The 22,986-nt window shown below is 39.5% G+C and overlaps 1 protein-coding gene and 1 long non-coding RNA gene across 4 annotated transcripts in view; one reads left to right on the top strand and one right to left on the bottom strand.

The window, feature by feature from the left end:
* Positions 1-5,819, bottom strand: part of PEX7 (peroxisomal biogenesis factor 7) — an 86,069-nt gene extending 80,250 nt beyond the window's left edge. For 2 of the 3 annotated variants that reach the window (XM_038526125.1, XM_038526124.1), the window contains exons 1-3: positions 5,622-5,819; positions 4,164-4,221; positions 3,162-3,312 (exon numbers count right to left, since the gene is read on the bottom strand). In XM_038526125.1, the coding sequence (XP_038382053.1) occupies positions 3,162-3,312; positions 4,164-4,221; positions 5,622-5,751 (339 nt within the window). In that variant the 5' untranslated portion in view covers positions 5,752-5,819. Of the gene's footprint in view, positions 1-3,161; positions 3,313-4,163; positions 4,222-4,430; positions 4,732-5,621 lie in introns of those variants that run through there. The other variant, XM_038526126.1, reaches the window with a different exon arrangement.
* Positions 5,141-21,328, top strand: LOC119870737. The gene is made up of 3 exons (XR_005353570.1): positions 5,141-5,423; positions 11,895-12,043; positions 21,276-21,328. It is a non-coding gene; the product is annotated as an uncharacterized LOC119870737 (long non-coding RNA).
* The last annotated feature ends 1,658 nt before the right edge of the window (positions 21,329-22,986 follow it).

Raw genomic sequence — 22,986 nt, 5'->3', positions numbered from 1 at the left:
CTCTCGATGTCTCTCATGAATAAATAATTTTTTTAATGCCAAATATTTTGTATTATAATACTGAGCCTTAAGTCAATCATCAGAAATTCTTTCTCTTCACATTCTCTCAAAGGATGGCCTTTATGAATATCCTACAATTCTCTATTCATCACCTTGCTTGACATACTTTGATTTTTACTAAGGACTGTGAAAAAGAGAAGAAGTATGCTGTAGCAGATGGGGATGGTTGGTGCTCCAAGAGCCAATCCCCCTTTCTTCCTTGCTCACAGAACCCTAATTTTGTCCCTAATTTTTAAGGGAAAAACTCTGTCCTTTCCTCATCCCAGGGCTGAGTTTTGTTTAGGTGAAGGCAGGAATAGTGGCTTGTTTTCCCACAAGTGACACTGTTAAGACTAGGTATATGATACTCTTCTAGTTACAGAGATTTGAAGAGATGTCTGCTGTAGAGCTTTGAGGAAGCTTTTCCTCAAAAGAAGTCCCAAGACAGGAACATTCACTTTTTTTGCCCTTAGACCTTCAAAGGTGATAAGATGATACTTGGAACTATAAGCAGCTTAAGAAGAAGAAGAACACCCACTAAGGATAACAGAGTGGAAAGGCAAAGAGAAATTGGGTTTTTGATGGCATTGTCAAGCCCTTAATAACCAAGCCAGCACCTGTTCCACCTCCAATACTTTGTTGTGTGAGATAATAAGACGATTATCAAATCTATTTTTAGTTGTGTTCTCTATTAACACTAATAGCCAAGTCGTCCTGATACAAGTGCTTATCAAAAATTGCATTTGAAAAGAATTAAAGGAAGAACAACCTAGAAAAGCAGCCTGAAAGGAAAAAACCCACAAAGATGTCTTCAGCTCAAAAAAATCCAGTTACATAATTACAGAATGATATAAATCTGGTTTCACTGCAGTTCAAATAACAGAGATCAAGTACCTTATCAGTGGACTCAAAGTAACCCAATACTATGACATGGCTAAGGAAAAATCTACAGCCAGCCATGTTAGGTAACGTTATTAGAACCAGAGGCTTCGTTTACTGTGGCAAAATCTTAAAAAGCTCAGCACTGATCATCATATTTCTAGAATAAATAATGTATGCAATGTTAAAAGCAACCATGAAAAAGAGGAGTATGTGAAGGAATTTACCAAGAGGGTAAAAGATACAGAGACCATATAATCTGAAGACAGCCTAAAGGAATTACAAATGCATAGTCCAGAAGAAGAAGACCAAAATGGGGGCATGGTGACTATTTTCAAGGGTTCTCCTGGGAAAGAGGGACTGGACTTAGTCTTATCCCTGCAGAGAAAGGCATTAGAAACAATAGTTGTTGATAGAAACAACAGTTGGTTGATAGAAGGTAGATTTGGGCTTAAGATAGCAATTTTCTGGGCAGCCCAGGTGGCTCAGTGGTTTAGTGCCACCTTCAGCCCAGGGCCTGATCCTGGAGACCCGGGACTGAGTCCCACGTTGGGCTCCCTGCATGAAGCCTGCTTCTCCCTCTGCCTGTGTCTCTGCCCCTCTCTCCCTCTCTGTGTCTCTCATGAATAAATAAATAAAAATCTTTAAAAAAATAGCAATTTTCTAACCATTAGAGCAATCTAAAAGTCAAGTAAGTTATCTCGTGAGATAGTGAAATCCACTTTCACTGAGATAAAGTAAAGGCCAAGTGACCATCATCAGGAACATTCTAGAACAATATTTCCCAGAGAGTAGTACACACGTCACTAGTTGTACAAGAGATGACTTTAACTGTACACACATTTTATTTCATTCATTGCATATTTCTTTTAACATACATTGAAAATTAATAAACGTACATACTAAATTAGCCATAAATTCCACGGCTTCCTAAATACGACTGTTTTAGGATAAGTGAAATAATAATGTAAGGGTCATTTTAAAAATATAATCAATATATGCCATTTAACATAACTAGATATATTATTTTACAACCTATTGGTTATAGTCCTAGAATTTATGAGATAAACAATCCAAAGCACTAAAGATTTAAGGGGAAAAAAAACTCTTGAGAGAAAAATATTAAAGCGCAAAAAAAAAAAAAAAAAACCCTAAGTTAATTAAGTAGTATTAGAAAAAAGCAAAAATCATGAAGGTACCACAAAAATGTCCAAATTTCAGACATTTTCAGTTCTCTGTGAGAACTCTTGTATTGAACATCCGGAAACTAAAGTTTCTCCTTTACCAAAGTTGTCTTCAGTGATTCTATGAAAACATGATCATTTATAAACACATTTAGTCAAAGAGGTTTCACAATTAAATAGAAGAACTACAATTTTCCATTATTTTCAATGACAGTCTTAGAAATTTTAATTGCTATAGCTATAAGATGATTTCTGGAATGCTCACAAAACTAATTTTTTTTATCACAAAAGACTAATATTCTAGCATCTAATCAGCATTCATTGGAGGCCTTTATGGGCCAGATGCTGTGGTATACACTAGTTTGAAAGTAAATGTGCAAGTTTTCATTTGAAACATCTACTGCTACCTTGAGGAAAATTTTTAAACATTTAAGGTAAAACACCAAGAGGGATTCTTTACCATCACGTTCATTACAAATATATATGTATTTTTATAAGATCGAAAACCAACCTATTTTCTATGCCTATTTTCAACCTATATGCTACCCATACACACACACACACACACACACACACACACACAGAACCTAGACACATGATCCAGCTTCAGATATCAAATTTCTTCAGTAAGTTCTGTCTCATAATCAGTATTTGATGCTCTTGCTCCAAGATATTCTGAAAATCCTTAGGAATCTTACCGAAGCCCTAAAGGCAATCTTGTGATGTCTCTGAAAAGTCTGTCTACCTATGTCTTCCGACAGCTGTAGGGCAGGCAGGCATAGCCTACAGTGAGAAGAAAGTGATGGGCTTCTCTGGAGGAAATGGTGCCACAGCATACTTACCACTGGAGGCGTTCTTACTAACTAATGAGAAGCCTGACCTTTTCTTCTTTCCTAGTTCCTTGGGCCAAGATGTACTTTATGTTTGAATAATCAAATAATAAATGACATCTAACATGTAAGGAAATACCAAACCTTAAACTTCTGGTCTCCATGTTGCCAGCCCCAAATGGATTTCATCCAAAGAAAAACAACCGGTCTGGGGAGACTGCCTTCCTACCTCCTGAGTGTGTTCCTTGTAGACTTGCAGTGGCCCTGTGGCTTTGGCAGTGTCCCAGAGCTGCAGCGAGCCATCGCCACTACAAGTGACCAAGATATGTTCATTGTTCTCACTCCAGGTCACGTCAAACAAACCATCGTTCCAGTCAAAGCTACAGCAGGAAAAGTGAAACAGAAAATCTAGGTACACAGGCAGCTGAGGACAAAATAACGATCATAATTTTACAGCTTTTCTTCAACTTTATCACATATTTTAACACACATTATCTCACACAGTCGTCACGACTATGAAAGTAAGTAGAGCAAGCACCTGACAGATGCAGAAATGCTTTCAGAGAGGTGACAAGAACACCCCAGGTCATGCATATGCCAGAAAACTGCAGACCTAGATTAAAATTAGGTCTCCTATCTAGAAATTTGGCACTATTTCCATAAGGACATGATGCCACATCTGGGTGCTGTCTGGGTTCTGTGGTCCACAGGACAATAGTAATTTAGGCCAGTGGTTTCAACTTTCCACATAAAACTTTCACCTAAGCTGTGAGCAGGTAATTATCTTCTGACAGATTTCCCTTCCTTTCTCTGACATTGACTAACCCTGACAGAGGTGTTAATAAGTCCAACAGTCAAGAGAGTCATAGAAAGAAGAAAGGACAAGTGCTAGGTAGCTCACAAAATGGATAATGAGCTCCTGAATGAGTAAAACTAAACTATGTAAAGAAGACAGCAAAGTTAGAAATGTCCCATAATATACTAACTAGTTTATATTTTTTATGTTTAAGTTTTGTATCTTATAAATGGACACCGAGAGAAAAAAAATTAGAAGTTACATAGTCACAACTTATTGGCAAAAGTATGTTCTATGCCAAGCAAATGCTTGTTTCTTTTCTCCTGCAAATTTAAAATTCAAAAATCTTTTACTCATCAAGATTGAAAATCTGTATTAAGGCTTTAATAGCAACAAAGAATACACATGTAAGTTTAATCATTAGAACAACCTTACCTTCTAAAAAGTCTAAGCCCAGATTCATTTTGATCCAATATGAGAAGGGTCCCACAGCCTAAGGAAAAAAAAAAAAAAAATCAGGGTTATGCTGTTGAACTTGCGAGGGGAGCATCTAAGGTCAAAGGGGATGGAACACTGAATACCTAATTTTACTACCACCAATTTCTCCCTAAAGTTCTTGAGACCATGTTTACAACATGACCAGATTATGCTCTCCATTTCTGTCTTTCTATATTGCGCCTCAACCATGAAATATTATCTCACCTATATTTGGGATCCAGACACAGCACCAAGACAGGAGAGAGATATTTGAATTCATATTCTGTGGCCAGGTAGGGTGCCAGGCACATAAGCCTCCCAAATAGGTGTCATCATCCCTATTCACAAGTGAGAAACCTCTGATCTACAGACCCCAGAAACTACTCCCCCTACTACATTACAGTGCCAAAAATGAATTATTTTACTAAAGGACAAGCGTATCTTAAAAGTTCTGTTATGTGGACTGAGGTACGAAAAAGTCTATTTAAAGATGACTGTTGTTGTTTTTTTTTTAATACCAATTCCTTGTAAGTTTTTACAAAGGATTTAATTTAAAATATCAAACTCATTCATGAGTTTCAACCTCATTAGTGGACAAGTATTGTAAATCTGAATGTGCAAGTGCAAGCGCTAAGAGCTAAGCGGTAAAATGCAAGTATTTCTCGCCCCGAGTCTTAGAAATCACTTTTTTTTTTCATCTGTAGGACCAAACAACGACTATCAAAAGCTGACATTCTACAAAGACTTACTTCACATAGCTTCAGCATGAAAATATAGGGATACACATTAAAAGCAGAAAATTTAAGAACGGAACCCTGCCTTTCAGTCTAGCCCTTGAAAAGAGACCGTGAACTTGAAGGTCCAACTACTTGCAATTAGTCTGCTTTTTCCTGAGACAGCAAAAGGAAGGGTCAGAACTTGATCAGTGTCTTGACGGCCAGTGTGGGGAGGCTCCGAGCGTCGGCTCAGGAGACGCACGGCCCGGATGGCGACCGTGGAGACGGGGGACCCACTGGCAGGTGCTGGGGGTGACCCTGCAGGCCGTCGCCTTCCAAGTCCTGGCAGCAGCGGGCACAGCCGCGAAGCCCGCGCCCTACAGGTGCGCCCCGCGTGCCCGGGGCGGGGGCAGGGGTAAAAGGTCGGGGCGGTGGAGTCGGCCGACTGAGGAATAAGGCAGGACGCCAGGCTGCGGGCACCGCCCACGTGCTGCTTCCCACGGTAAGGAGCCACGGACTCGGTCTCCAGACCCGCTCCCCACGCGGGACAAGAGAGGCGGCGGGAACCGGCGCGAGCCTCGGCTGCCCCCGCTGGCCATCCGCGGCACTGGCTGCTGTCGGAAGTGCTTTCTGACCGCGGGGGGAAGCTGGGGCTCGACCGGAACCCGCCCCCGCCCCCGCCCCGGCGGCGCGGCCTCACCCGCGATGCCGTAGTGCTGGGCTGCGGCGCACGCCAGCCGGCCCGGCAGGTACGGGGAGAACTCGGCCGCGTAGCCGTGGCGGCCCGGGACCCGCAGCGTCCGCACCGCTCCGCCGCGCGCCCCGTTCATCCCGCCCGCTGCCTCCGGGCCTCGCCGCCCAGGCGCCGCCACAAGCCTTTCCGAGTCGGAAGCCGACCGTCCCCCTCGGCAAGTTAGAAACCCAGGAAGACGAGGCGGAAGTGAGGCCACCCGGGCCCTGAATGCTAGACTTCGATTGGCTCGCAAAGGAAAGGGCCTTGACTCCGAAGGAGTCCATTTTTGTTTGGGGCAAAACAAAGTGGTTTGCGCCACCTATCCTGAATTAGGCTGAGCACGGCAGTGATTCTACGGTTACATGTTGCTTACAGACAACTCCTGTCTTTGCGTATTAGCCTTCCCGGAGGGATTTTTTTTGTTTTATATTAATCCATTGAGATCTTGGGAAGCTGGCAGCAGGAAGTGTTTCTGATGATTACATAGTAAGACAAGCTACAGCAACTCACACTGAGCAGCGAGCCAGAAGGCAATTGAGTGCTGTGTTGTCCGGGGTAACCTGAAGTAGTATTAAATCAGGCGGGAGTGAAGCATGGCAAAAAAGATATCATAAGCAATTAGCTTTTTTTAAAAATGCCCACTGGGACGCCTGGGTGGCTCCGCGGTTGGGCGCCTGCCTTCGGCTCAGGACGTGACCCTGGAGACCCGGGCTCGAGTCTCACATCGGGTTCCATGCGGGGAGCTTGCTTCTCCCTCTGCCTGTGTCTCTGCCTGTGTCTCTGCCTCTGTGTGTGTGTGTGTGTGTGTGTGTGTGTGTGTATATGTGTCTCATGAATAAATAAATCTTAAAAAAAAAAAATTCCCACAAAGTATATTGTATAGTCACTAGTGCTCAGATGCGAGGCTAATGGGGAGTTAAAAGCCAGTCTAGCATTTGTTCAAGCAAAGATTATGGTAATGGGAGTGAAAAATACATAAGATTTTAAGGCAATAACGTAATAAATGATATGTAAGGAACAGGAAGGAGTCAAGATGATTCCCACATTTCTGACTTAGGTGCCTGGGTGGATACAAGGACTCTATGCTGAAATTAGGACCATGGGAGGAGTAACAGTTTCGAAAGAAAATGAGCTCCAGTTTTAACATGTTGAATGTGAATTTCTCATGGGCTATTGGACATTCCCTCAGAGACTAAGGCAAGAGTGCTTATGTGCAGGTAGAAAATATGTAAGTTGTAGAAAGCATTGTTCTCACTCAGGAGAGTTCTATGAAAAGCGAGAAGGGCCAAAGACCTTGGGGGAAAAACACTCATATGTAAGACTTGGCAAAAAAAAAAAAGAGGAGTTAGGGAAGGATAGAGGAGACACAGATGGATCCTATTAATCAGTTCAAGAATACAGCTCAAATTGGGAGGGTTTGCACACCTCACATATCCTCTAGTACATATGTTTCATTGTTTTCATGTTCTTTGCACTGTGTGAACCTAAGGTCCCAAGATGGTTGATGTCACTTCACTCTCATCTCCCATATGCTGTGTTTTTGGAAGTGGCACGAGGTGGCTTGTGAGCTCTGAATCAGTGTCAACATGGAGGCTGCTTTATCAGACACAGACAATTTAAATTCCGATTTAAACTACATCATCCCAACCAAATAAACAGAGCGGGAGTCCTCACGTCTTTTAAACTCACAGTAACAAAGAAAGACCAACAACCCAGACAGCTAGTCAGCTAGTAAGCCTTGAGTGTCTGCACCTGCAAACAAAAAGAAAATGACTAAGCCAGTCCCCAAACTTTCTCTCTACGGGTAGCCATGAAAAGGTATGGGTAAAAATCACCAAGTATGACCATCTTATTTAGTATTTCAAGTACAATGAAATCTTCAACACTAGTTGGAATTAAATAAATACCTATAAGCTTAAGAAAAGTTTTAATTTAACATGTTAACATAATGGTGGGGCCTGTAATACCTTTCTCTGCCAGAAAGGAAGTACATGAGAAGGTTAGAAAGACTGTGGACACAACACAGGAACCTTTCAGAGGGGGCTTTTCCTGGGCATATGTGGGGCAGTTAATATATTGCTAGTTACATATTATAACCTACTGAATAAAATAAGAATCTAAGAAATCACACTGATATGAATAATGGGAGAAGAGGCAGTGTTTCTTTACAATAGAATTCCCATTAATAAAGGTAGATGAAATCACAAGTAATTATTTGGCCATCACCAGAGTAATAATTGTTTTAGGCAAGAATCATCAATGGATATTGAGACTAGTAGGAGGAAGTATAAAGAGAAACAGGATATTTACATCTCAAAAAGTCTCCCCATTAGATTCTTATTAGTGAAAAAAGGAAATTTGGTAACTTTACAGTGAAGACACCTAGCAAACACCACCTTGGCCAAGTGGTTCAGCATCCAAAACACAAATCCACAGCCTGTGCCTCCTGACACAATGCAGTGGGAAGAACACAATGTCCCTTCTGTGCCGTTTCTGCCCGAATTGCATAACCTGAGGAATGCAGATGATGAGGAAACAAACTGAGTGACATCCTACAAAATAACTGGCCTGTGCTCTTCAAAAATATTGAAGTAATGAAAGACAAAGAAAGACTGAAGAATCGTTTCCCATTAAAGCACACTATGGAGATATTGCAACTAAAGCAATATATGATCCTGAGTTAGATCCTGGACTAGAGAGATGTTTCTCTTTTGCTGTAAAGAACATTAGAGGACAATTGGTAGAAATTGTGTAAAGAGTTGTGGATTAGTTAATAGTTTTATACCGATACTAAATTCTTGATTTAGTGATAAGTCACTGCATTGTGTTTATGTAAGGCTGTGTTCTTGTTTTTAGGAAGTATATACTATATTTTGAGCACTTAATAATTAGAAGAGTGGGTACTTAAGCAAATGGCTAGATAAAGCAAAGATGATAAAATGTTCATATTTAGGAATCTGCATGAAGCTTATACAGGATTACTTTGAATTATTTTTCCAACCTTTCTGTAAATTTGTAATAATTTAAAATAAAAAGTTTTCTTTTGGGGCACCTGGGTGGCTCAGTGGTTGAGCATCTGCCTTTGGCTCAAGTCATGATCCCAGGGTCCTTGGATGGAATCCACATCGGGCTCCCTGCAGGCTGCCAATGTCTCTGCCTCTCTCTATATATTTCTCATGAATAAATAAAATATTTTTTTAAATTTAAAATTAAAATTTTTTCTTTAAAAAAAGAAGCCTGAACTTCTGATTTCTGATTTTGTATGTAAGGAGATTGGAAGTCACTACTCTGTCCTAACAACAAGTAAAAAGCTGAACATGAACAACTGCTCTTGGATCTCTGAGGGGAAGACCCATAGCAAACCTCTGCCTTTCAGATTGGAGAGACAGGGATCCCTGGGTGGCTCAGCGGTTTAGCGCCTGCCTTTGGCCCAGGGCACGATCCTGGAGACCTGGGATCGAATCCCACATAGGGTTCCCAGCGCAGGGAGCCTGCTTCTCCCTCTGCCTGTGTCTCTGCCTCTCTCTCTCTCTCTCTCTCTCTCTCTCTCTCTCTCTCTCTCTGTGACTATCATAAATAAATAAAAATTTAAAACAAAAAAAAAAGATTGGAGAGACAGGTGAATGCAGCAAGTCGTAGCTTACCAGAGCCAAGATTCAGCATTGGAGACTAATGGTAGTCTCCTTTGTAGGAAAACACAAACTAGAATTCATAAATTACTGGATGCTCAGTGTGGAGAGGTCTGAGAGATTAAAATCTCCAAGGAGGGATCCCTGGGTGGTGCAGCGGTTTGGCGCCTGCCTTTGGCCCAGGGCGCGATCCTGGAGACCCGGGATCGAATCCCACGTCGTGCTCCCTGCATGGAGCCTGCTTCTCCCTCTGCCTGTGTCTCTGCCTCTCTGTCTCTCTCTGTGTGACTATCATGAATAAATAAATAAAATCTTTAAAAAAAATAAATAAAATAAAATATCCAAGGAGACCCAGTCATGGGTAGGGGGGACCCAAAATATTGCTAGAGTTACCTCCATGAGACCAACCAGTTTCCCACAGTAAACATCAGAGAAAAATCCGCTCCTGTTTCTGGTGGTAAAGGATTTTGGAATATGTCAGATCACTGTGTTCTTAACAAGGCCTGTCCTCAGGGAAAACTAGTTAACCAGAGCCTAAGTGACCTGAAGGAAGGGAAATAGCCAACTCCAGCCCATTCCAGACATTCTGTCCTAACTTAATGGGGAAAAACAACAACAACAACTAAGGAACGCTTGGGAAGTTCACACTCCAGATGTACAAGCAAGGTTCACTAAAAGACCAAGACCTAATCATAGGAATAGAGAATGCTTCTCCTGCCCCCACACCTTACCACCACATTACTAAAGGCTTATTTATAGCAGATCTGAAGTGTACAGTTCAATCAGTTTTGACAAGTGCATAGACCATGGAACTGACACCCCCCCCCCACCCCATCAAGGCATGGAACATTTGTATCATCCCAGAAAAGTTCCCTTGAGCTCTTTCCTAATCAAACTTGCCCCTTACCCCTGCCCCCCCATCAATCGCTGATCTGATGTTTGGCTTGTTAAAGACTGCCTGAAATTCCAGGACTAGAAATTTATTCCCTGTGAGTTTTTTAATTGATTATTTGAAGATTCCTCTTTTAAATGCAAGTAGGCCACCCGACAAAACACTGAGAATGCTGGATTTTTATCTTAATTTGCAGTTTACTTCTCAGTTTCATACTTTCTCTAGAGTTTTGTACAGTAGAAGAGTTTTGGCTACATCAATCATTTCTAGCTAGGAGGTCTTGAAGACTGTAACAGAGTGGGATAAAGTATGCTAAATATTTGGGATCCCTGGGTGGCGCAGCGGTTTGGCGCCTGCCTTTGGCCCAGGGCGCGATCCTGGAGACCCGGGATCGAATCCCACGTCGGGCTCCCGGTGCATGGAGCCTGCTTCTCCCTCTGCCTGTGTCTCTGCCTCTCTCTCTCTCTGTGACTATCATAAATGAATTAAAAAAAAAATTAAAAAAAAAAAAGTATGCTAAATATTTCAAAAGCCAAGCCGTTTATTAATCCACAGCAGAGGCCAGCCTAAAACTAACTTTTTTGGTTTGTTTTTATGCTGAAATTATATGGACGCAAGATGCTTACATTTGTTCTCTGGTGTTTTTTTTTTTTTTAATTTAAATTCAATTATACTACATCATCAGTTTCAGATGTAGTGTTCAATAAATCATCAGTTGCATGTAACACCCAGTCTGGTCTTGATATTAATTTCTGATTGCTTTTGAAATCATAGCATTTCTGGGGCTCATAAAGGTAAAAATTTGAAAAGGTTCATATAGGTTTTATGTGAATTGATCTTTAAGGGTCTGCAACAGGAGTTTACCAAGCCCAAGTAGACTAAGGCAGAGAGTTGCTGTCATATACACCTTATTGGGATAATTGAAAACATATGAATGGTTGATTAGATAAAAATGATCATATCAGGGCACCTGAGTGGCTCAGTGGTTGAGCATGGTCTCAGATCATGATCCTGGGGTCCTGAGATTGAGTACCACATCCAGCTTCTTGCAGGGAACCTGCTTCTCCCTCCGCCTATGTCTCTGCCTCTCTCCAGGTCTTTCATGAATAAATAAAATATTTTTTTAAAATTATTGTATCAATTTAAGTGTCCCAAATTTGATGACTATGGTTATGTGAGAAAATGCCCCTATTTTTAGGAAATACTTAGGAAGTAACAAGAGATAAAGGGAATTATGAAAGGGTAATCCTTTAAATGGTTCAGAAAAAGTAAGGAATATGGACATGCATGAATAGAATGATAAAACAAATATGGTAAAAATGTTAAGAATTTAAGAATCTGGGTAAAACATATATAGGAATTTTATGTTTTATGTATTACTCTTGTAATATTTCTCCAAGTTTAAATTTATTACAATTGAAAGATTTTCTTAAATATAGGACTAAAGATTTTACCAATTTAGACTGTTCTTGCCCAATTAGTTTGAGTTAGTAGGAAATGGCTCTAATTTGTTAAGTAGTACCTGGGAACCTGTGAAAAATTCCTATACTGGTGCCTGTAGAGTTCCTGTCAGTGAATCATATGCCATAAACATCTGTTTTGTGATTCTACTGGGACTTCTGATTTGTATAAATTTGAAGGAGTGTGTTTGGGAAGAAAAGCAGAAGTTTCCTGCTACTTAAGTCTAGAATGAAACAACTCACACACTTTATATTTCAGAGCTAATCAAGTGGAAATGTCAATGGGGAAATCCAGGTCAACTATAATTCCCATCATGACTAAGCAGCATAAAGACTGACTACAGCAACCTAGAACTGACCTCAGAGAGAAATCAGTCAAAGCAGGATCAGTCGTTTCCAGGATTCTTGGTAGGTTTACTCAGCAATTCATAAATACTACTATTTATAGTAAGCGTAAATCTCGACCAGTGCATACATTTCACTTTTGGACAAACATAGAGTACAGACCAAGCGATTTCTCTGGATTATATATTTTGTTTGTATATTCTTTTTTTTAAGATTTTATTCACTTATTCTTGAGAGAGACAGAGACAGAGACAGAGACACAGGCAGAGAGAGAAGCAGGCTCCATGCAGGGAGCCCCACGTGGGACTCGATCCTGGGTTCACAGGATCATGCCCTGGGCTGAAAGCGGCACTAAACCGCTGAGCCACCCGGGCTGCCCAATATATTCCTTTTTTTTTTCTTTTAAGATTTATTTACTTACTTATTCATGAGAGACACGGAGAGAGAAGCAGAGACTAGGCAGAAGGAGAAGCAGGCTCCCTGCAGGGAGCCCTATGTGGGACTTGGGACCCGATTCCAGAATCACGCCCTGAGCCAAAGGTACCACTGAGCCACCCAGGCATCCCTCTTTATTCTTAACAAATAAAAATTTGGACAGAGAAACAATTTGCCAAATATACAGGGAATGTCTATGATCATCTTAAATCTGAGCATCAGACATTAAAATTCTAGTATGCCCATTATGTGCCTTGGATTTCTTAGCTCTGAAAGAGCATATTCTTCAAAAGCTGTCATTTCAGAGGCCCCTGGGTGGTTCAGTAAGTTAAGTGTCTGACTCTTGATTTCAGCTCAGGTATGATCTCAGGATGGTGAGACCAAGCTACGTAGGGCTCACATGCTGGGCATGGAGCCTGCTTGAGATAATCTCTCTCCCTCTGTCTCTGCCCCTCCACCCTAAAAAATTCTATCATTTCATTTTCATTAACTAAGGAATAAAAATAATACTGGTTTCCTTCAAACATGTTCAACCCCTTTGGTCAAAAAGGCAAAAAGATGAAATCTTAGAAGTTGTCTGGCATTCTTCTCAGAGTCCCTAAGATCCTTGATGTTCTATAGTACAGTATTTTTTTATTTTCTTTTCTTTTTTTCTTTGTTTCTTTGTTTTCCTGTTCCTCAAACACCCCAGTCTCCAGCCCCAGGGTCTTTGCACTTGCTATTGTATAGTTCTCTCTCTTTTTCTTTTCTTTCTTTGTTTCTCTTCTTTCATTCTTGTAGTCTGTAATACAGTATTATTCACAGTTAAAAAGAAGTCACTACACTGTGAGTCAATTCATTATAAATAGCGATGACTAGAAATTTCAGCTCTGATGATGTTGACTATAAGATTTTCAGCAAATAATTAATCTCTGAGTCTCAGGTTCCCCATAAACAGAGCTTCCTAAGAAGGGCCAGCAGAACAGTGAGGGATCTAGAAGCCACATGACAGAGAATTGTTTAGGAGAACTAGGGTACTACTACACACCTATGAAAATGGCCAAAATCTAGAACACCAACACCACCAAATGCTGGTGAAAATATACGGAATAGCAGGAACTCTTATTCATTGCCAGTGGGAATGCAAATGGCACAGCCACTTTAGAAGACAGTTTGGTGAGTTCTTACAAAACCAAACATATCTTCACCATAGGATGTAGGAATTCTGCTTCTTGGTATTTGCCCATAGGAGTTGAAAAGTTATGTTCACACAAAACCTTGCACATGGATGTTTATAGCAGCTTTATTAATAACTGCCAGAACGCGGAAGCAAGTTGTCCTTCAGGAGATGAATAGATAAATAAACTGTAGTACCTCCAAACAATGAAAAATAATTCAGTGCTAAAAAAAAAAGTGAGTTATCAAGCCATGAAACAAGACATGGAGGAAACTTAAATGCATATTACCAAGTGACAGGAGCCAACCTGAAAAGGCTATGTACTGTATGCTTTCAACTATAGGACATTTCTGGAAAAGGCAAAATTATGGAGACAGTAAAAAGACCAGTGATTGTCTCCGGGTTGCATGATTCGCGGGGGGGCGGGGGGGGGGGGCGGGGGGGGGGTCTGGGTAGCTGGTGGGAGTTGGGAGAAATGAATAGGGAGAGCACAGAGGATTTTTAGGGCAGTGAAAATATTCTGTATGATACCATAATAATGGATGGACACATGTTATTTATACATTTGTCTAAACCATAGAATGTACAATGCCAAGAGTAAATCCTAATGTAAGCTATGAACTTTTGGTGATTATGATGTGTCAATGTAGGTTTATCAATTGTAACCAATTGATAACATGGTAAAGTGTAATATACTACTCTAATAGGGGATGCTGAAAATGGGGGAGGCTATGCATGGGTGAGCACAGGGGATGTATGGGAAAATCTCTGCAACTTTCCCTCAATTTGTCTGCAAACCTAAAACGGCTCTTAAAAAAAATTCGTCTTAATTTTTAAAAAGTCTAGTACATTAAACACAAACCTTAAGAGCAGTTAATGTTCTTAAGTAAATTGAAAAGTTTTAGAATTTAGTTTTATTCTCTACCACTCTTCAAAGAGAAAACTTTCAAGAAGTTAAAAAGGAAAATGAAATCTCCCCTCCCCCATCTCACTAACATGGATTGCCTACAGATTTCTTCTGAAAGATTCTTTTGTTCCCTACACCCACTGACTTTTCTGGGTGTTCTTTAATGCTGCCCCCTACGCAGGAAAAATCTTTACCTTCTTATCCCACAAGCCAACTCTCTGTCCTCTTTCAAATTTCCCCTTTAGGTCAACTTCTTCCAGAAATGTTAACTCATGTCTAAGATTTAACTTCCAAATTTGAAAGGAGCTTGCACCTAATATAGTTTGTAAGAATTGTTAATTGCTTTTCTAACTTTTTCCTCTAATGGGGGTGATACAGAGCATATCCTTTTTGTGACAAATTCAGTGAATAAGATATTTATTAGGTAATTATTATTAAGGCTTTTTTATGGAAAAAGCAGCAAATTCAATGTCACTGCTGTGTTTTGAGGGACATTGCTTTACTTTTTTAGAACTTTATTTTCTCAACTATAAAATAAGTATGATGGAGTCTGATTCTGTTTATCTCTTAATATCAGGACTCCAAGACTTGCTATATAGAAAAATGTTTATAGTTGAAGGTTATTTTTATTTAAACTAAGACCACCAGGGGGTGGCCAGGCTTTATCCCAAAACCTAGATTCTATACTTCACTGACAAGAGTAACATTTGCTTTTAGTAATGAATGTAGGTAGCATCACAATCCAAAGCTGAATTCAGAGAGTAAATATTGCTGAAAATCACACTCCTCAAGAAGAAAGTTAATGGTGCCACAAAAAGGAAAGTAAAATGACCTCAGATTGGTTTTCTTTAAAATCTTACCACTTATTTATAAGATCTTCATTCAAAGATTAAGAATATGTAGAAGTTTTCTTGCATGTATGCTTTATAATTTAAAAAAAATTAACACACGCACATGGTTAAAAAAAAAAGATTCAGAGTGTGCAGTGAGAAGTACATCTCTGGGACGCCTGGGTGGCTCAGCAGTTGAGCGTCTGCCTCAGGGCAGGCTCGGGGCATGATACCTGAATCTGGCTGGGATCAAGTCCCACATCAGGCTCCTTGCATGGAGCCTGCTTCTGCTTCTCCCTCTGCCTGTGTCTCTGCCTCTCTCTCTCTCTGTATTTCTTATGAATAAATAAAATCTTAAAAAAAAAAAAAAAAAAAACAAGAAGAAGAAGTAGATCTCCATCTCACTCCAGACCCTTTAATTTTTCAGTTCCCCTCCTTAGAGAGAATATATTGTTTACTGGGGGAAAAAAATGCAGAACAATGCTTAGAATATGACACCATTTGTGTTTTCAAAATACATTTATGTGTGTATATGTCCTGCTTGTAAATTCATAGAATCTCTCTAGAAGGAAATACAGGGAGACTGGTAATAGTAGCTCCCATTGGAAAAAAAAAAAAATGAAGCTACCAAGAGACAAGACTTACTAGTCACCATATGATTTTTTTACCTTTTAATTTTATACCATATACAATTATCAATTAAAAATCCCCACAATGTATCTCCGAGATCATTCCATACCACATGTGGTTCTGTCCCATGCTTTTTAACAAGACAGAGGATTCTTAATCTACTTGAATTTACATATATTCAACTTTACCCAAAATAATATTGCTGAGAACAGGCTTTGGGACTAAGTAGATCAGGATTGAAATCCAGGCTTCGTTACCAACTGTGAGTACAACTGTGGGCAACTTACTTTACTTTCATTTCCTTCTCTAAAAGTGGATATAATAACAGTCTTTAGGGCTGTTGTGAGGATTTACTGAGCAAATTATGCAAAGGGCCTAGTATTATGCCAGGCACAGAGTAAGCACTCAGTAAAGTTTAGATTTCTTTCTCTCTTGGTTAATTGGGGGAAAAAATTGATTAAATGCCTAAAATAAGGAACACCTGGTTGGGTCAGTGGTTGAGCCTCTGCCTTCGGCTCAGGGCACAATCCCAGGATCTGGGAATCTGGGACTAAGTCCTACATCGGACTCCTTGTAGGGAGCCTGCTTCTCTCTCTGCCTGTGTCTCTGCCTCTCTCTCTTTTTGTGTCTCTCATGAATGATTAAATAAGATCTTTAAGAAAAAGGGGGGATCTCTGGGTGGCTCAGTGGTTTGACGCCTGCCTTTGGCCCAGGCCGCGGTCCTGGAGTCCCGGGATTGAGTCCCAGGTCGGGCTTCCAGCGTGGAGCCTGCTTCTCCCTCTGCCTGTGTCCCTGCCTCTCTCTCTCTCTCTCTCTCTCTCTCTCTCTCTGTCTATCATGAATTAAAAAAAAAAATCTTTAAGAAAAAAATAAAATAAAATAGCTTTCCTAGAATCCTTATTCAATTCTGTCCACTTGGACAAAGGAGGCTAGAGACTATAGCTTTAAAGCTGGGCACATATACGCAACCATTAATGTAGGGGTTTTATTGGCAGGGAAGAAGGGAAAAATGGATATTGGATAGGCAACAATTTTTGTCACAGATACCTTAATCTTCAATATAATGTGTGTGGATAGATAGATTTATAAGGAGAAATTTTACAGCATCACTTGGGGAATTATATATATGTAGTACTTTTGAGGTTATTGCAAATGGTTATTAAAAATCATATCTATAGCCCTAATTTTAAATATTAAACTTCTGCCCATCTGTAAATTTTTAGAGTGCTGATTATCACAGCTAGGCAATTGTTTAAGAAGTGCAGGTTATGAGTAAAATTATTGAATAAAGTGTACTATTCCTGACTCTCAAAATAATCTTCATGTATTTACAATTGAAATTAAAAAAAGGTCTCCACTGATCTCCTAAATAAGAGAGAGGGAAAAAAAAAAGCCCTCCTCTGAGGGGTCCTATTTTGGGTTCAGGGAAGATAGTGTGTGTCCATAAATCCTTGGCCTCTTAGAGGTATTGGCAGGGCGTGAGAGTGCAGTCAGCTGTCCCCTCTCCTCTTCCCCATGCCCTGCAGCCCCAGGAGGGGACCAGACCTGTGGCTCTGAAGCAGCAGGCATAGTGGGAAAAGCTCTGAGCATGTGATTAAACTCAGTTCTGGCTCAGTTGGGAAGACTGACTTCCTTTCTTTTGGTCTCAGTTTTCTAATTTGTAAAATGAAGGTGATTAAATTTGGTTACTGTCACTGCAGTTTATTTCACTGCTAGGGTAATCATTAATTTCTTGAAAGGTTTCTAAATTTGTACTGTCCATCTCTCTGTCTCTCTCTCTTTTGTTTTTGTTTTGTTTTGTTTTGTTTTTTTTGGTCTTAGAAACACTTTTGATTGAAGACAGGCATATATTATAACAAAGCAATAGCACGTTTTCCAGTTGTCCTGACAAAGAGGACATTTCTTCAGCAGTGTATTAGTCAATTCAGGCTGCCATAACAAAATACCTATGATTGGGTGGCTCCCAGATCCTAGGATCACACCCTGAACCAAAGGCAGACACTCAGCCACTGAGCCACCCAGGCGTCCCTAGGAAAACTATTTTAAAACAGCTGAGTAGGCATTCCCCTCCTTCCTGCTGCCTGGAATATGGATTTGACGACTGGATTACAACAGCCATTTTCTAATCATGAGGTGGCCATGAAGATGGAAGCTATGAGGTGGGGATGAGAAAGGAGAAATAGTGAAGGAGTTTTGATCCTGGGTGACAATGGAGCCACCAAGGAAGTCCTGGACCAACTAAATCTGGACTTATTTTACATAAGAGAAAAATGTATATCTTTTTCAAGCCTCAGTAATTTTGGATTTTTATTACATCTACTAATTGGAGTATATGATTCATGAGGGCAGGAATCTTTGCCTGTTATGTTCACTGGTATATCCCAGGGTCCTGAAATAGGCATCCAAGAAATATTATTGTTGAGTGAATGCCATGTAATACAAACCTAAACTCTCACTGTATTTTTTGTAATACTGCAAGGGGTAAGCTGAGAAAATTCTGGAGTTTTTGCAATGCTAAACAGAGATTAGCAAATAAAAAGCAGCTGGAACCTTGGCAAAGAGTGGCACAGGAAGATTTTTCCAGTCTACACTAAAAATAGTGTGGTCTCTCTGGGAAGGACAGAGGCTGGTTCCAGCTGGGGTAAATGGTTTATGGTGATCCTGACCACAGAAAAAATCTGAGAGGCTCTGAGATATCAGCCACTCCTTACCTTGCAATACAAGACTATAAAGTTGTAAAATATTTCATCCCACCAGTGAGATTTTCTAGAATATAAATGAGTAAATATGTAAATAAATAAACCACATTCCAATACTGGATTTGGGGCATCTTGAAGTAAAATCCAAGTCTAATTTGCTTTGTCTCCAGCATCTTAAAGAATGCGTAATACATAATAAATCTTCCATAAATGCTGACAACTTGAGTTGAATTGGGGAAGCAGAATATGAAACATAAAATATTTCTTATCTTCTCCTATTTCTCCCCTTCTCTTTGACCATGTCCCTCCCCACACCTGCACTCCTCAAGTGAAGTCCAAGTTTGTTAGAAGTGTTGTTGGAGGTTGACTTAAGGACTGCCTGAAATTCCAGTATTAGAAATTTATTCCCTGTGAATTTTTTTACAGGATTACTTGAGGATTCTTCTCTTAAATGCAAGTAGGCTATACAACAAAGAATACTCAATTTTAATCTCAATTTTAATCTCCCTTTACTTCTTAGTTCTATACTTTCTCTAGAGTTTTGTTTCCTCCTATGTAAAATGGGAGTTTCCATTATATCAATCATTTCTAGCTAGGAGGGTTTGAAAACTATAACAAGGTTAGATAAACTATTCCAAATCTTTCCAAAGCCAGACAAAATTGTACATTTATAATTCTGCAGTTGAGGACAGCCTAATATTCTAATTTTCATTGTTTTTAGGATGAAATTATAGGGATGCAAGGTTGTTACCAATTATATGATTAGGAATTGGTTCTCCGGTGTTGACACTAATTTCTGATTGACTACTTATGAAATCATGGCATTTCTGAATTCATGGAAGAAAGTCTTTGAAAAAGTTTATCGGTTTTAAACAGGTTGATCTTTAAGGTTCTACACTACCAAGAGGACTAAGGCAGAGAGTTGATGTCCATCATTCACACTTTATCATGCATGAGTCTTTTCTTTTTTATTTTTAAGATTTTATTTATTTATTTATTCATGACAGACAGAGAGAGAGAGAGAGAGAGGCAGAGACACAGGCAGAGGGAGAAGCAGGCTCCATGAAGGGAGCCTGATGTAGGACTTGATCCTGGGACTCCAGGATCACGCCCTGGGCTGAAGGCAGACGCTAAACCACTGAGCCACCCAGGGGTCTCCCTTTTCTTCAGCTTTATTGGGGGTAAAACTGATAAACAGAAATTGTATACATTCAAACATGCTTTCATTTATGTATATATGGTGAAATGATAAATACATACCCATCACCTTATATAGTTACCTTTGGAAGTTTTGTGTGTGCATGTGTGTGTGTGTGTGTGTGTGTGTGTGTGGTGAGACCACTTAGAATCTATCCTTTTAGCCAATTTCAAGTATACAGTACAGTATTGTTAACTATCAATCATCATGCTGTACATTAGATCCCCAGAATTTATTCATCTTGCATAATTGAAAGTTTGTATCATTTGATCAATATTCCCTCATTTTCCCCACCTCAACCCCTGATAACCACCATTCTACTCTGCTTCTTTTTTTTTTTTAAGATTTTATTTATTTATTCATGAGAGACAGAGAGAGAGAGAGGCACAGGCAGAGGAAGAAGCAGGTTCCCTGAGAGGAGCCTGATGCGAGATGCAATCCTAGGACCCTGGGATCATGATCTGAGCCAAAGGCAGTTGCTCAACCACTATGCCACCCAGGTGCCCCTACTCTGTTTCTTGTGTATTTCTTGTGTATTTATCGAATGGGTTAAAAGATTAAACTTTTGCACATTATGATACTGCTGAATGTGTAGCTTGAGGTGTCCAGCACTTTTCTTACAGGGCTACTGAATTACATGTTTCTGCCCCAATATATTTGCTACTGGTGATGAAGACAGATACTATCACTTGTAGAGACCTATTTTTGTTTATTTTTCTTTTAAAGATTATTTATTTATTTATTCATAGAGACACAGAGAGAATGAGAGGCAGAGACACAGGCAGAGGGAGAAGCAGGCTCCATGCAGAGAGCCTGACGTGGGACTCGATCCAGGGTCTCCAGGATCACGCCCTAGGCTGCAGGCGGCACTAAACTGCTGTGCCACTGGGGCTGCCCGAGACCTATTTTTGTATAATGGTAGAATTTTTGAATTTTATGGGGTATTTTGTCAAGTACTGAAATAAAAATGACTTCACCATTAAAAAAAAAAAAAGCTGAACTGAACTCTTGTTCAGCTATTTTAGATTCTGCTAGATCATGTGGTATTTGTCTTTCTGTGTCTGGTTTGTTTCACCTAGCATAGTGTCACAAATCACAGGATTTCCTTCCATTTGTAGGACTTAATATTTCCTCATCGTGACTTTGAGTAGAAGTCTTAGGGCAATTATGGCATTAGCAGCACTTAGAAAGGACTCCCTTTCTTGTTATATTATGTTGGTCTACTACCTGCCCTCATCATCATTTGGGGGTACTTGTTTTTTCTCAACTGAGACATGGTTTTCATCTAAACTTGATTAAACTTCAGAGTTGTATAACATCTAAATTTGGCCAATGCTGTGGGAGAACACTTAACTAAGATATTGTAGGTGGGCATGGCTAAGAATCTACAATTATATATTTAAAAATTTATTTTTATTTTTATTTTATTTTATTTTTCAGGATTTTATTTATTCATGAGAGACACAGAGAGAGGCAGAGACACAGGCAGAGGGAGAAGCAGGCTCCCTGAGAGGAGCCCAATGCAGGAACTCGATATCAGGACCCCAGGATCATGCCCAGAGTCGAAGGCAGACATGCAACACTGAGCCACCCAGGTGCCCTTAATTTTTGTTTTTATAACTGCTATGGTGAACTCATAAAGACTCAAATTGAAATACCAACTCACATCATTTTGAAACTAGTTAATCTTTTCCATGGTGATAGATAAAAAGTAAAATAATAGAAATACATGATCTTTCCCTCCAGGTGAATCATTATCCTAGTTGAATGGATAGGTTGCTATGTTTAAGGCTGCATGTGGTAGTTATGGGGAAAAATTCCAGCATTGTGGTAGGCAGATAGTAAGCCTTTAATCAATGTTTGCTAGAGGGTAAATTATATTATATATTATTATTATATTATATTATTATATATATTATTATATTATATTATTAATTATTAATTATTACTTAAATACTTCAAGCATTGTCTTCCAATATATGATGGATATTTAGACTGATGTACTTTAAGGGTCTTTCAAGCTCTGAGAGTCAAGAATTGTGGGCTAATTATTTACCTCACTCATTTTATATCATTTTGTCCCTTATTTTAGTTATATTTTGCTGCTAAAAGTCTTAGAATCTTGTAGGAATGTAAAATGGTTCAGTCAATGTGGAAACAGGATAGCAGTTCCTTAAAAACTTAAAACACAGAATTACCATTTGATCCAGAAATTCCAACTCTGGGTATATACCCAAAAGAAGTGAAAACAGGGACTCAAATAGATATTTGTACACCCATGTGCATAGCAGTTTTTTTTTTAGACATAGCAGTTTTATTCACAGAAACCAAAAGGTGGAAACAATCCTGTATTTATTGACAGATGATTGGTTCAACAAAATGTGGTATGGTATATCGATATAATGGAATGCTATTGAGCCTTAAATAGGAAGAAAATTCTGATACATGCTACAACATTAAGGATAAACTTTTGAAGACATTATGCCAAGTGAAATAAGCCAGCCAAAAAAGGACAAATAATATAAGATTCCATTTATATGAGTTATCCAGAGTAGTCAAATGTATAGAGACAGAAAGTAGAAATGGTGGTCGTCAGGGGGCTGAGGGGAGGAGACAGTGGGGAATTAGAGTTTAGTGACTGTAGAGTTTCAGTTTGGGAAGATAAAAAGTTCTAGAGATGGATAGTGGTGTGGTGATAGTTGCACAATAGTAGGAATATACTTAATGACACTATACACTTAAAAATGGTCAAAATGTTAAATTTTATTATATGTATATTTTGGCACAATGCAAAATGTTTCTGCATCTTAGCTAGGGTGTTTGTGTTTGATCTAGGATATATATTTACTATGCTTCTATGTAGAAGCAGAAATAAGAAGATTGATATAATCTGAACGCAGTATAAAACACATTTAATAATTTTCTTTATTTTCTGGAAAGACAGAGCTGTCAATAGCACAGGCTTTTGGAATGAGAGTCTTAGGATTAGACCCAAGCCTTGTGCTTTTTTTGTTTTTGTGATGAGGAGTCTGACATCTATTTGTATACTTTTAGCTCTTGGGCATGATTAAAATTTATGTGATGCTGTAAATGTACTCACAGCTCCTTGATTATGTATTGAATAAATTGGACAAGTGGGAGATGTATCCCT

Source organism: Canis lupus, chromosome 1 (genome assembly GCF_011100685.1).
Source record: "Canis lupus familiaris isolate Mischka breed German Shepherd chromosome 1, alternate assembly UU_Cfam_GSD_1.0, whole genome shotgun sequence".
NCBI lineage: Eukaryota > Metazoa > Chordata > Mammalia > Carnivora > Canidae > Canis > Canis lupus.
Note: the sequence above shows the minus strand (reverse complement) of the source record. Positions and strands in the feature narration are given on the sequence as shown.